This window comes from Mobula hypostoma, chromosome 14, assembly GCF_963921235.1.
Source record: "Mobula hypostoma chromosome 14, sMobHyp1.1, whole genome shotgun sequence".
Classification (NCBI taxonomy): Eukaryota; Metazoa; Chordata; class Chondrichthyes; order Myliobatiformes; family Myliobatidae; genus Mobula; species Mobula hypostoma.
The window spans coordinates 51,911,820-51,925,992 of NC_086110.1; the positions used below are offsets into that span (position 1 = coordinate 51,911,820).

The window sequence follows — 14,173 nt, forward strand, 5'->3', positions numbered from 1 at the left end:
GGTTTTGGAGTGAGTTCTCCTGATGGAAAAGCATTTACAAACATTCCTATCCCCTTTCAGCTGCTGGGTTTCAAAAGGCCAGTGTTAAATTTAAAATAGGGTTTTAAAAATTGAGAAACTCATCTCTCATGAGAGGAGCAAGGGATACTGACTGAGAACAGACTTGGTTTCTCTTTCAACAGGTGCTGCTTGACTGGTAAATTCTTCCAGCATTTCTATTTTGTTTTTTTTAGAAATGAAGTCCTCAGAAACATCTAACAACATTAGGGATTTACGTGCAAAAACCATGTTACCCTCACCCACCCCTCATTCTACGATCACTGCTGAATGCCAGGCAGCAACTGTGGAGCCAGGGGTGGTTGATAATTCAGATCGAGATGCTGTATTAGGACTTGCTGAGGGTTGGTTTCCCATTTTTCATTTATTTGGAAGAGGTTGCGATTGAGTTTCCCATTGTTTTCTTTCTAACATCTCACCCTCATTCAATCCCCTCCATGTTCATGGTGAATGGGTTGAAACTGCCCGCATTATCCCTAACTATTAAAAATACTGCCAGCTAACAATAAGAAGCAGGCTGCATTTAAGGAACTAATAATTTTACTTTCCTCGTAACCTGGGAAATTCTTTAGAGAGCTGCAACTTTCACCCATGGTAAGTTAGCACAGTGGCTCTGCATTTAGAAAGCCCCTTTCACTTGTTGGCTAACCCATTAGGAGTCTTACTGTGGGCAACAAACATCACAAACGTTCAATCTGCCCAGTGCAAGGACTTTGAAGTGCAAGCTGCTGAAATCTTGCAAAGGGTTTATTGGCTTTAGCAGTGATTTGTAGATCCTCTGGAGATGTTTACTCTTAGAACATGGTTTCTCTTCAACTCTATTTGTTAACTATATAGTTATCATTTACAAAACTGAACTCATTGCAGTCACTTTTGGTGCCAAGGCTTTGATTTATGACATAAATGTGTATAAGATGATGTGAGGCATTGATCGTGTGGAGAGTCAGTGGCTTTTTCCCAGGGCTCAAATGGCTAACACGAGAGGGAACAGTTTTAAGGTGCTTGGAAGTAGGTACAGAGGGGATGTGAGCAGTAAATTTTTTACGCAGAGGGTGGTGAGTGCGTGGAATGGGCTGCCGGCAACGGCAGTGGAGGCAAGATGCAATAGAGTTTTTTAAGAGACTCCTGGATAGGTATATGGAGCTCAGAAAAATAGAGGCCTATGGGTAACCCTAGGTAATTTCTAATGTAAGTACATGTTCAGCAAAGCATTGTGGGCCGAAAGGCCTGTATTGTGTTGTAGGTTTTCTATGTTTCTATAAAATACTTTCTTAAGTACTTGGATCTCCTTTTAGAAGCAGAACAGAGCTGATGCACTATAGACTTGTCATAGTCCAGTAAAATCGATCTTCAGTGACCTATTTATAATATAATATTTAAATTATGCTCAATTTTTCTGTGCATTTAAATTCTCAATTTCTCCATTTTTTTTTCAGGCGGCTAACAGTTATCTGCGAGATCAGTGGTTTCATTCGCTGCAGTGGAAGGTAGGTGGTGTCACTGTTACCTAAAGACCTATGACACGTGGGAAATTTAACAACTGACTGTTTAAAGTGGAATAAAACAGAATAATTTAGTCCGAATTTGCTAGCAGTCTGTGGTGAAAGCTTTGAAAAATAAAAGATCTGAGAAAAGAGCGATGTTATGTTCTGCAGAGCAGGCATATATATGCTCAGATACCTGGCACCACCCAGAGCAGATTCCTATTTATTGCTGGTTAATTTTTCAAAAACACTGTAAATTGTAAATGTAAATTATTGGAGAATGGACTGCAATTGCAGTTGGCTGCAGAATACAGCTCTGGGTTAGGATATCGGGCTGCAGAATGGGATGAAGCAACACAAAAAATGAAAGAAGATTTGTGGCATAAAATAATCACTTATAAACAGATAGACCATAAGTGCTGCCTTTACATCAGTCCAAACCCATTAGTGTGTGGGCATGGTGCAGGAGAAATTAGGGAAAGCCTGCAACACATAAATGCGAGGTCTGTCAGTCTTTGGGGATGTTTGCTTCTCTTGTCTATGTGGAGATGGCATATGAAAAAGAGGATTAAGTAGAATATTATCAGTCCCGGTACTGACTACAGACTTGACAACAGCAGTCAGCGGATCTTGCCTTGCTATGGGAATTGTTTGGGAGATGTGACATTCAGGTATGTTACCTCGGAGCATGAGCAGGATAAGAGATGGTACCAAACTGTTGCATTGTAAAGGTATGCCGGGGGAGTACATTTATTTCAGTATTGGGTATTAGTCATGATTTACAGAAGGCAATGGGAATGTAACTACATTGTTGGTTGGTGGGTGAGGAATGCGATCGTTGTGCTTGGTGCATTTGCTGGTACATGGCATTAGAAACTGCAGTCACTGACATTAAATGAAGCCTTGAAGGTGCAGTATGGTGGGGCGAATTGAGGTGGTGGGGCCCAGACCTGAAAGTGGGGAATGAGCCAATGTATGGCCATTGCTGGAGCGGACTTGGAGGCGATTCAAACCAAGGCGAGACAGAGCTGAGGCGGAGCCTGGGCCCGAGAGCGAGGAAGGCTTGAAGTTTGATTGATTTAAGCTCCAAGCCAAATTGGAAGGGTTAGGTATGGGCTGAATCAAGATGGCGGGCCACCTTCCAAGAGCGTATTGAAGCGGCAGGGCCCAGGCCCGAGAGCAACGAGCGACTCGAGATTTGGATGATTTAAGCACCAGGCCAGATTGAAAAGTTCAGGGGCTAGAGGCAAGGGCCGGGCCAATTCAGCTCACTGCTCTGTGATGTTTACTTGGTTCGGCACTAAACCGAGGCTTAGGCCTGCTCTTGAATCGGCTGCAGTGATGCTTGGCTTCGTGTCTGTGGGCTCACTTTCATAAACTTCCGTTGTGAATGCTATTAGCTTACTTTAATTGTTTGCACATTTGTTTTTTTCCCACTCTCTGTACATTAGGTGTTTGACGGTCTTTTTTAATGGGTTCTATTGTGCTTCTCTGTTTTGTGGCTGCCTGTATGGAAACAAATCTCAAGGTTATGTAAAGTATGCATACCTTGAACTTAACCATTTGTAAGAAACTATTGAACTCCTTGTGCCACTGCATTCAAGTCTTCGAGTCTTCACCCCAGGCACCTGCCTCCAGAATTGGCTGCTCCTGCTACCTTCTGTGTGTGTGTGTGTGTGTGTGTGTGTGTGTGTGTGTGTGTGTGTGTGTGTGTTTGTGTGTAATCCTCCCCCCTGCCAACGTAGGGCACCCATGCTCCTTTGGAGGCACTTTGAGGGTGGAGATACAGTACAGCCATGTAAAACGTCTTGTGCTTTTCTAGGCTGTATTCCTCAGTCAACTTCAGTTGCAAAATAAACTGTCAGTATCTACTGCAGCCACACTGAAACACTGCCTTGTCCTGCTCGGCCCTAGCCAATGTATTCCACTCCACAACCATGGATTAATTATTTACCAAGTATCCCTGAGCTCTTTTTGGTAAGATTTTGAATTGTCTCATCTCTGTTTTCCTAAATGTATAATTTCAATTTATGAAACCAATCTGTGATGTTCTCAGGTGACTGCTTCTTGTCATGGTTCCTATTATCCTTAAAACTAAAACAAATTATTATCCTTGCAACTCAGTGATTATTACGTGTACATACAAAACAATTCTTACTGATGTTATTGATGTGAGCACTTATTTCGTTCTGCTCTAATCACCTTGCAAAGTTCACATTGTCTCCCAAATTTAATCCATTCCCACAAGGTTAATTGGCTATTGGTTCACTGGGTCACTGTTCAAATCTTATCTTGCTCTCACCTACTGTTCATCGAGGCATAAGATGACTAATTTACCTCCTCTAAATTCTGAAGCCAATTACAGTGCAACTCACAAACCTGCAGATAACTTTGTAAAGTTAAGAGAGTAAACTTCCTGGTTTACTTTTGGACTTCCGTGAAGCCAGGATCAACTAAACAACTTTCTGATGATTCATTATTGTTCAAATTTCAAGCGTCTGTATCAGGTCATTACAGTGTAATGTTCTGGTCACCTCAGTACAGAGGGATGTGGAAGGTTTAGAGAGGGTCCAGAGGAGATTTACCAAGATGCTGCCTCCATTAGAGAGCACATCTTATGAGGAAGGGTTGAGTGAGCTGGGGCTTTTCTCTTTGGAGTGAAGGAGGATGAGAGGTGACTTGATAGAGGTGCATAAGATGAGAAAAAGCAGACAGATTGGAGAGCCATCACCCTTTTCCAGGGCAGCAATAATATGAGAGGGCATAATTTTAAAGTGATTGGGGGAAAGTATAGGGAGGATGTCAGGGGTAGTATTTTTTTACATGGAGTGGTAGGAACATGAATACACTGCAGGGGTGGTGGTAGAGGAAGATGCATTTGGGATATTTCAGAGTCTTTTAGGCTGCTGAATGGAAAAAAAATGGAGGGCCAAATTGGAGGAAAGGGAGTAGGCTAAATTTTGGTATAACATCATGGATCAAGAGACTTTTACTGAGGGATTTTTGCAGTTATTACTGATTATTAATGATTTATTACTAAACTGTCAAAGTCACCCTAACATCTACCAGTTTTGGTGGTAGTCAAGCCATTGCATTTTGTACACCTTGTTGTATGTTGAACAGATGATCACATTGCATTTGGATTGTACATCAATCCCATGACTTTTCTCCAAGACAGAACTGTTAATCCTTCCAGTGAATTTATTGACCAATCAATAAATCAAAATCTATGTATTTTTTTATTAATTAGCAGAAAAATTAGAAAGGAAATGGATCAAAAAGAAAACACAGAAGCATGGGGTTAATGATCTCATTGCCTGAAGGAGTGGCAGAGAGGCAATATTTTAATATTGCGTTTAAAAGTATTTGGATGTGTTCGGGATGATAGGATGGGTAAATAGTCAAAATGATTGGCCAAATGGCCTCCTTCCAGGTCACAAATAGTTTAGTAGAATATATCACGAGGGTCAAAGACATGAGAAATGCTGACTTCTCTGCACAACCTCTTGCACTCACCTAGCTCCCTGGCGAGAAGAACCTAGGAGTTTCCTATGGAGCTGCCTTGGCACAAGATTTATCATTGGGAGGTGGGTGAATGATGAGGACAGGCACCACATTCCCCCTATAGCCAACTGAACATTTTGATGGAGGTGAGATCTGTGGCAGGGATATGGTGGTTGGAGATCCCATTAAGATACATTAGTGCCTACACATATCCAACTGATGGGATAACAGGATCTGCCCCCTCTTGTGAAGCGTGTGTCTGTCCTCAGTGCTCTAACAGCAAGATTTATTGCATATTGTAAATTACTTGAAGTTACTTACTTGCACCTGGCAACCACTGTTTAAGTGCATCACATGCATGGAGGCCAGCAATATAATTTCCTGAGGTCCATAATACCTACCCCAATTTAGGAGCTGTGCAGAATTTTTGATAAGAGAATTACATGGCAACAAATGCTATGTCCATTTTCTTCAATGTGAATCTGTGAAGCAAATGTCTCTTAACTCCTCCCTAGAGTTTTTTCTATGCTGCCTATCTAAATGAGTGACACTGCTTTCACACTAGTCTGCAGGTAGAGTTGTAAGTACATATGCCAAAGGCAGATCCCAACACGATCAAGTCTGTCAGCTTTTAAAATGAGAGGTAAATAACCACCATATCTCTGCTTCATAAGTTACCTCCTTGTACCTGGCTTTTCCTATTAACAGCCTCGTACCTGAGTCTCTTGGTGCGACTTACCACAAGGGACTTTGAATAGTGTGTACCTAGGTACCTCAAGAGAAAACTAAACATTCATTATGCCCTTTGTTTGGTTTGTCTACACTTTGTTTTTCAAACACAGTCAACACAGAGTTTCCACGTCTTATTTTGAAGATCAAAGAAGGACAAGGGCATAAAGCATATGTGCATGTTCGTTGGCACATAGAGCTGTAAATCCCTTTTCTTCATAGCTGCTTTGATGTGCATCAAAACTACTGGCAGAGTATGTCTCCTTGCAGTTTGTGGGAGAGGGATAAAGGACTGAACTTGAAATGGTTCCCATATATTATTGTTCTAAAGAACACTTATGGGTGTAAAGTTCTGAGTGACTTTTTACTTCAGGACAAATGGTAGTTCTGACATTGAAGCATTCTTGATTGCAGATAGAGTGACCTCTAACATTCTGACATTGCTGAAAACTTCATTCATTCTCACAAGCTACTTTCAGATTAAGTGCCTCGTGTATATGTGTAGCAGCAGTTCTGAAGTCGTAACAGGATGTGAATAGTTTATCTGTAAAGGTCTGTGTTGAGATCTTAAATTACTCATCTTAGTATGTTGATGTATGATGTATCTATAAATAATGCTGAAGATGGCATTGAAAGCTGCATTCCTAAATTTGCAAATGACACAAAGCGATATAGCAAGCAACAGAGATGAAAGCATTAAATTCTGGATACGTTAATAAATTAAGCGAAAGGGTAAAGTGTTGCAAATGGATTTCAATGCAGACAAATGTGGGATCATCATTTCAGACCTACAACAATAGAAAATCATCTTCAATAAGGAGAAAAGATAGAAACAGTTGAAAGCTGTGGATAAAGTGGGGTTGCTGAAACATCAGGAATAGCCACGAAAGATATTTAAGATGAGCAAAGTTGGTCAGTAATTAAAAGATTAGTGGGGTAAAAACTTACTGCTTCATATCCATTCTAGAAATACCCTATCCCTTGAGAAACATTGATCAGATATCTCTTCTGTCTATTGGTTCCTGTTCCACCACACTTCTCAATTCATACCCACCGTTCCCTTCACCTGGCTTCACCTATCGCCTGCCAGCTTTGCGCTCTTTCCCCTCCCCTAACCTTCTTATTCTTCTTCCCTCTTCCTTTCCAGTATTGCTGGAGGGTCTCAGCACGAAATGTTTACTGTTTGTTCTTTTCTATTGATACTGCCTGACCGGGCGAGTTCTTCCATTATGTGGGTTGCTCTTGGGTCTATTTTTGTTTTCACTCTCATTGTATGCAAAAGGATAGAAATAAATCTGCCTATGCAAGTCTTGAGGAGAGACATTAGAGCACATTGCTTATTAGTGGGTGCTTGAGATGGACCTGATATCAGGGTCTAGTATGCCTCAGGAAAATGGAGCTAGCCTCTGACTGGACACGTCCAACTGCCCAGGTGCTTTTGTACTATTGTCATTGTTTGCAGAGAGAGCAACCAACAGGTAAGCCTACTTTGGAGCTGGAACAACTTCATCTATGAATTTCTGTGAAGTAGCACTTTTGCTGCAATAATAAAGGTCAAAGCAAAGTCTCTGATCCTCACCAAAATATGTCAAAGTCAGCATTGTAGTGATGTTTGCTAATTTGTTAATGTTATGCACAGTGCCATATTGGATGTTAGCAACTATATTCCATTGATGAAGACTGATGGCCTGCTGGGCTTTGTACATGAAGGACTATAATGTAGGAAGATAGGGGTTATATTACAATGAATCTAAGGGAAAGATACCCCCAGGGCTGCCCGAGAGTGGGGGAGGATGAGCACCCCAGTGGGATGGACACAACGACATCAGACCCAGGCAACGAACAAACGACGATGAGGAAGCAGTGTGCATGTGGCAAAATCTGCAAGAACGATCGCGGCTAAGATCCACCAAGCGAGGATGAAGTGTTTGGCGGGAGCAGGAGCAGCACAACGCGCAGGTGTCCAACCTGGTGAGACGAAGTAGGGGCCAGGCCCGGAGTCACCCCATAGTGCCCGGAACCTCCAAGTGTTGCAAACTAATCCCTCTAACATGAAGTCTAACAGAAGGCAGATCAAATGGCCTGCAGCTAACATGACTTCACTGTGGAAGCAGTTTGATGAAGATGTTAACCAAATTCTGAAGGCAACAGCGAAGGGAGGGGTTGATAGGAAGCTGCAAGCCATGACAACAATTATTGTCAGTATTGCAGCTGAATGGTTCAAAGAAGAAGAGAAGGAAGGCTCCAAAACATCTTACTCGAAGAACCAAAGAACATTGAGGATCCTCAACATCAGGCAGGAGATGAAAGCGCTGAAGTCAGCAACTGTCAGCAGGCTGGATGGAGAGCGAGGTGTCTCTCAGTGGAGGTTGGTTGTAGGGGATTCGTAGCCCGCTCTTTAGTTAGAGCCTTCCGCATTTTGGGTATCGAGGGAGAGAGGAAGAGGAGAGCCATCCGCAATACCACCAATGCGGCAGAGAGGGCCTCAAGATGGCTGTGGCTCAAAAGAGGGGAGCCATGGAGTCATAAGTAGCTAGCCATCTGGACACAAGCTGGGGTCTGATCAGCCCCGGCTGGGTCACCTGGAGGAGGTTGTATGATGTTGAAAGACCCGAAACACCCGATATTTCCAGGAACATCACTGAAGATGTGTCCAGAAGCATCAATAGATGTATGTACACAGATAGTCATACAAAGCCCTCATTAGACTACTGAAATGAGCAATTCTGAGTAGCATACGTAGGTAGGATACCCTGTTCTCAGGGAAATGTAATGTGCATTAGACCATAAGACCATAAGGCATAGGAGCAGAATTAGGCCATTCAGCCCATTGAGTCTGCTCTGCCATTTCATAATGGCTGATCCTGGGTCCAATTCAACCCCATACACCCACCTTCTCTACCATATCCTTTAATACCTTGACCAATCAAAAAAAAACTATCAACATCTTCTTTGAATATACCCATGGACTTGGCCTTCATCACAGTCTGGCAGAGCGTTCCACAGATTTACTACACTCTGGCTACAAAAAATTCTTCCTTGCCTCTTTTGAGGCTGTGCCCTCTAGTTCTGGATACCCCCACCTTTGGAAACATCCACTCCACATCCACCTTATCTAGTCCTTTCAACATTCAGTAGGTTTCAATGAGACATACCCCTCCCCCATGGATTCTTCTAAATTCTAGCGAGTACAGGCCCAAAGCTACCAAATGCGCCTCATGTTAACCCCTTCATTCCTGGTATCATCCTTGTGAACCTCCTCTGGACTCTCTCCAAATTTCATCACATCCTTTCTGAGATATGGGGCCCAAAACTGTTCACAATACAAGTGTGGCCTGATTAGAGCCTTTTAAAGTCTCAGCATTATCTGTTTGCTTTTATATTCTATTCCCCTTGAAATAAATGCCAACATGGCATTTGCCTTCTTTACCACAGACTCAACCTGTAAATTAACCTTCATGGAGTCTTGCACAAGCACTCCTAAGTCCCTTTGCATCTCAGCTGTTTGAATTTTCTTTCCATTTGGATAATAGTCTGCACTATTGTTTCTTTTTCCACAATGCATTATCATACATTTCCCAGCGCTGTATTCCATCTGCTATTTTTTGCCCATTCTTCCAATTTGTTTAAGTCCTGCTGCAATCACATTGCTTCCTCAGCACTACCTACCCCTCCACCTATCTTTGTATCATCCGCAAACTTTGCCACAAAGCCATCAATTCCATTATCTAAATCATTGACAAGGTGAAAAGCAGCGGTCCTAGTACTGACATTACTGACAGCATTAGTCACTGGTAGTCAAACAAAAAAAGGCCCCCTTTATTCTCACTCACTGCCTCCTGCCTGTCAGCCATTCTGCCATCCATGCCAGTATATTTCCTGTAACGCCTTAGGGTTTAGCAGCCTCAAGTGTGGCACCTTATCAAATGCCTTCTCAAAATTTAAGTAAATGACATCCATTGTCTCTCCGTAGTCCACCCTGTTTGTAACTTCCTCGAACAAATTTGTCAGGCAAGATTTCCCTTTACAGCAACCATGCTGAATTTGACTTATTTTATCATTAGTCTCCAAGTACCTCGAAACCTCACCCTTAATAATAGATTCCAACACTTTCCCAACTACCGAGGTTAAGCTAACTGACCTATAATTTACTTTCTTTTGCCTAAGTCTCTTCTTAAAGAGCGGAATGACAAGTGATTTTTGAAAGATCATGCCCAATGCATCCATTATCTCTTCAGCATCCTCTCTCTGGGATGTAGTCCATCTGGACCAGGTGACTTATCCACCTTATGGACCTTCAGTTTCCCTAGCACTTTTTCTTTTGTGATAACAATGGCACTCACTCCTGCTCCCTGACACTCACAGATCTCTGGCACACTAGTAGTGTCTTCCACAGTGAAGACTGATGCAAAGTACTCATTAACTTCATCTGCCATCTCTTTGTCCCTCATTACTATCTCACCAGCATCATTTTCCAGTTGTCTAATATCAACTGTCACCTCACTTTTACTCTTTATGTAACTGAAAAAAACTTTTAGTGTCATACTTTATATTATTCACTAGTTTACCCTCATACTTCATCTTTTCCCTTCTTATAGCTTTTTAGTTGCCTTTTGTTGGATTTTAAAAGCTTCCTAATCATCCAACTTCCCACCCACTTTTGCTACCTTATATGCCTTTTCGTTGGCTTTTATGCAGCCCTTAACTTCCCTTGTCAGCCACGGCTGCCTCCCCCTGCCATTTGATAGTGCCTTCTTCTGTGGGACATATCTATCCTGTGCTTTCTAAACTATCCCTTGAAACTTCAGCTACCTCTCCTCTGCCGTCATCCCTGCCTGTATCCTCCTCCAATCCCTTTGATATCTAGACCCTGAAGATTAAAGTACAAGGAGAGATTACATTTAGAAGGTTAACAAATGACGATCATCATTTTCAAGATCACGGGGAATTAACAGGGTAGATGGGAGAAATGTTTTGTTCTGGTTGGAATGTCTGGGACCTGTGAAACTGAGTAGTTTAAAAATTAGAGTCTGATCTTTAAATAGCCAAGGCTGTAATTCTGGAACTTTCTTCTGCACAGAGCAATCCATTCTATGTCAATTGTTAGTTTTAAATGTAATTGATGTTTTTATTAACCAAAGGCAATAGGAGCTATGTGAATGAATGTGGTTAGCCATACATCAGCTTTCATTTCATTGAATGGTGGAAGTTAAGAGGCAAAATGTGGCCCTTCAGTTCCTCCATTTCTCCAGCTGGAGTTTGGAAAGGGAGTGGGAGATGCACGCTGGAGTAGGAGTGGGAGTTTAGGCCGGGTAACTGAAATCTACTTGTTTTTTTAAGGCGTTGGTAAACTGTTTACTTGAATTGATAGCCTTTGTGATGAAGGCATTCTATAGCGATTTGGGAAATTTGGAAGTTAGCCTCAAGCTTGATCATTGTTGGCTATAAATGGACAGTCTCCAATTTAGAGCATATTGTCAATAAGACAATGGCCGTTGAAGAACAAAAGGAAAACGGAATTAATTGGAGCAAAAGAGTTTTTTTTCTGTGCAATTCAATCAGTCCATGTTTTATTATCCTTTCTTTGAACTATTTTTTCATTACACCGTATCAACATAACAACACCTTCCCTCTCCCTCATTCTTTGATCCAACTCCCGCACTCTTTAAATGGATAGATAGATACTTTATTAATCCCAAAGGAAATTACAGTGTCACAGTAGCATTTCAAGTGCACAGATAAAAATATTAGAAGAGAAGTAGACAGAATAAAAAAGCAGTTACCACAAACAGTCTAACAGGAGGGTGCCATCACTTCTTGACTGGGATCTCTGCACAAACTGGGATTGTTTGCTTTGGACCATCAGAAGCTGAAGGGAGACCTGGTAGAAGCATACAAAATTATAAGAGGCATAGATAAGGTTGTTCACCAGAGACTTTTTTTGGAGATGTCAAATACGAGCAGGCATTGGCATAAGTTGGAAGGTTTGAAGGAGGAGTTAAGAGGCAAGTTTTTTTTTCTACGGAGAGTGGTAAGTGTCTGGGACGCAATGCCAGGAAAAGTGGTGGAAGCAGATATGAAAGCAATGTTTTAGAGGCATTTAGGTAGGCACATGAAAAGGTAGGGAATTGTGTGAAATAGATGGTGTGCAGGTAGATGATCAAGGCAGACATTATAGGCCAAAGAGCCTGTCCTTCATTCCATTTAAGAGTCTTCCACTGTAATATAGGCATGCTGGCAAGCTATCCAGAAATGCTTTGTAGGTAGGTCCCAACTGCTGTAGGTAGACCAATACTTTGGTCAAGTAGATGCCAACTGATTCTTCCATGCTTTCAATCACCAGCAAATGTAGTTTGAAAAATTAGCTGACAAATGGAAGAGGAATGAATTCTATCTTGTATCATTTTTGCACTTAGCCAATAATACCTTGGCTTGTCTTTTAAACTAGACAGCAGCACTTGAATAATTTGGAATATCACTTAGAGCACAAACATACTGAAAGACGAGCTGTAATTTATAATTGGATGAAAAAGATAAATCAAACAACATTTATTTTATGTTGAAATCTGATATGTTTCTGGTCTTCAATTGAGATATGAACAGAGAAGCGAAAGAATGTTGAGAGTGATAATGACATAGAATATCTTACTCTTCTGAACTGGAGAAGGTTTTGGATGTATTTTGACAAAAGGAGTTTGTGGAATTTAACAGTTGCACTTTTTAAATGCCACAGTAAGTCTGCTCATTAAATCCTTCAAAAAGATTACAGCAGATTAGAAAGGAAGAAACATTTGTGAACGGTGAAGAAACTGGATGTTGACCCTATAATTCTGGTATGTAAGGCCAACTCTAGTGTTCATCGAGAAGCTCAGGGGCATTATTTAGTTTTATCTTTACAGTTAGTAGCAGGTGTTCATTGGCAAACTTTATATCTTTCCAGATCCTTTATAAGGGGAAATGAGAAACACAAAGAAAGTTTCCCCTAAAATTTCCCCCACAATGTCTTTTAAAAAGGCTCCCTGTTGGTAAGATGATGGGAAATGAGTTGCATTAAACACCATTATCTACAAAAGTATGTGTACAAGCTCAGGAGTTTCTGCAGATTTTGGTAATTCAGAGCAACACCCACAAACTGCTGGAGAAACCCAACAGGTCAGTCAGCATTTATGGAAATTAATAGAGTCGATGTTTCAGGTTGAGACCCTTCATTCGAATGGAAAAGGAAGGGAGAAGAAGCCAGAATAAGAAGGTTGGGGAGGTGAAAGAGTACCATCTGGATTTCCCAGTGACAAAACATTTTAATTCCGGTCCCCATTCCCATTCCGACATGTCAGTCCATGGCTTCCTCTCCTGCCATGATGAGGCAACTCTCAGGTTGAAGGAGCCACATCTCATATTCCGTCTGGGTAGCTTCTAACCTGATGGCATGAACATCAATTTTCCCAACTTCCAGCAGTTTTCCTCTGTCACCTTTTCTCTTCCTCAATTCTCCACTCTGGCCCCCTTTTACCTCTTCTCCTCACCTGCCTGTTTCCTTCCCTTTCCGCCATGCTCTACCTTCCTCTCCTTTCAGATTCCTCCTTCTCCAGCCCTTCACCTTTCCGCCTATCACTTCCCAGCTTCTTACCTCATCCCCACTCCCTCACCTACCTGGCTTCACCTATCATCTTCTAGCTTGTACGGTATTCCTCTCCCTCCCCCACCATCTAATTCTGGCTTCTGCCCCCTTCCTTTCCAGTCCTGATGAAGGGTTATATGTATACCTTTCTTTGTCAGCTTTAGGATCCCAAATGAACACTATCCTGGATTTGAACAATCTCAAGCCAATTCTTTGTGGGCATGAACCCCTCACACAGAGCTACCTTTTTTTTTCAATCGTTTGTGGATGTGAGAATCACTGGAACACCCAATGTCTGCTACCCTTCTCTAGAAGCTTTTGATGTGGTGTAGATGAGCAACAGCATGTGTAGTTCAGGATTGTGTGTGAATATGTGGAGAGGAAATGCAGCTGGGGTTTTCCTCAAGTGCCACTGACTCTTGTCCTTCACATAAAATTGTTCTAATCACTAAGCAAAATTATGGAATTCTCCTCCGGTAAGAACACTATGTGGATGTAAAATCCTTCTCTACATCAGGATTCATTAGTGGGAGGAGAATAGACTTCTGCTTTGCTAATAATTGAGGTATACCCACAGAGTACTCAATACTTAAAGGGATTTGATTTTTTAAATATCTCAAACACTGAGAGATTCAAGCTCATAAGTGTTTGAGATGTTAAGGAATCAAATCCCCATAAATCAAAATATTATTGAAATGAATTCTGACTGGCTCTATCACCATCTGGTATGGGAGGGGGTGGGGGGGGAGACACACTGCATAGGATCAAAGTAAGTTGCAGA

At 41.7% G+C, this 14,173-nt stretch overlaps 1 protein-coding gene across 2 annotated transcripts in view; it reads left to right on the forward strand.

Moving 5' to 3' along the window:
- cmip (c-Maf inducing protein) overlaps positions 1–14,173 on the forward strand; it is a 256,495-nt gene that overhangs the window by 146,511 nt on the left and 95,811 nt on the right. For both annotated transcript variants that reach the window (XM_063067127.1, XM_063067128.1), the window contains exon 3: positions 1,494–1,544. In XM_063067127.1, coding sequence (XP_062923197.1) covers positions 1,494–1,544 — 51 coding nt within the window. The remainder of the gene's footprint in view (positions 1–1,493; positions 1,545–14,173) is intronic.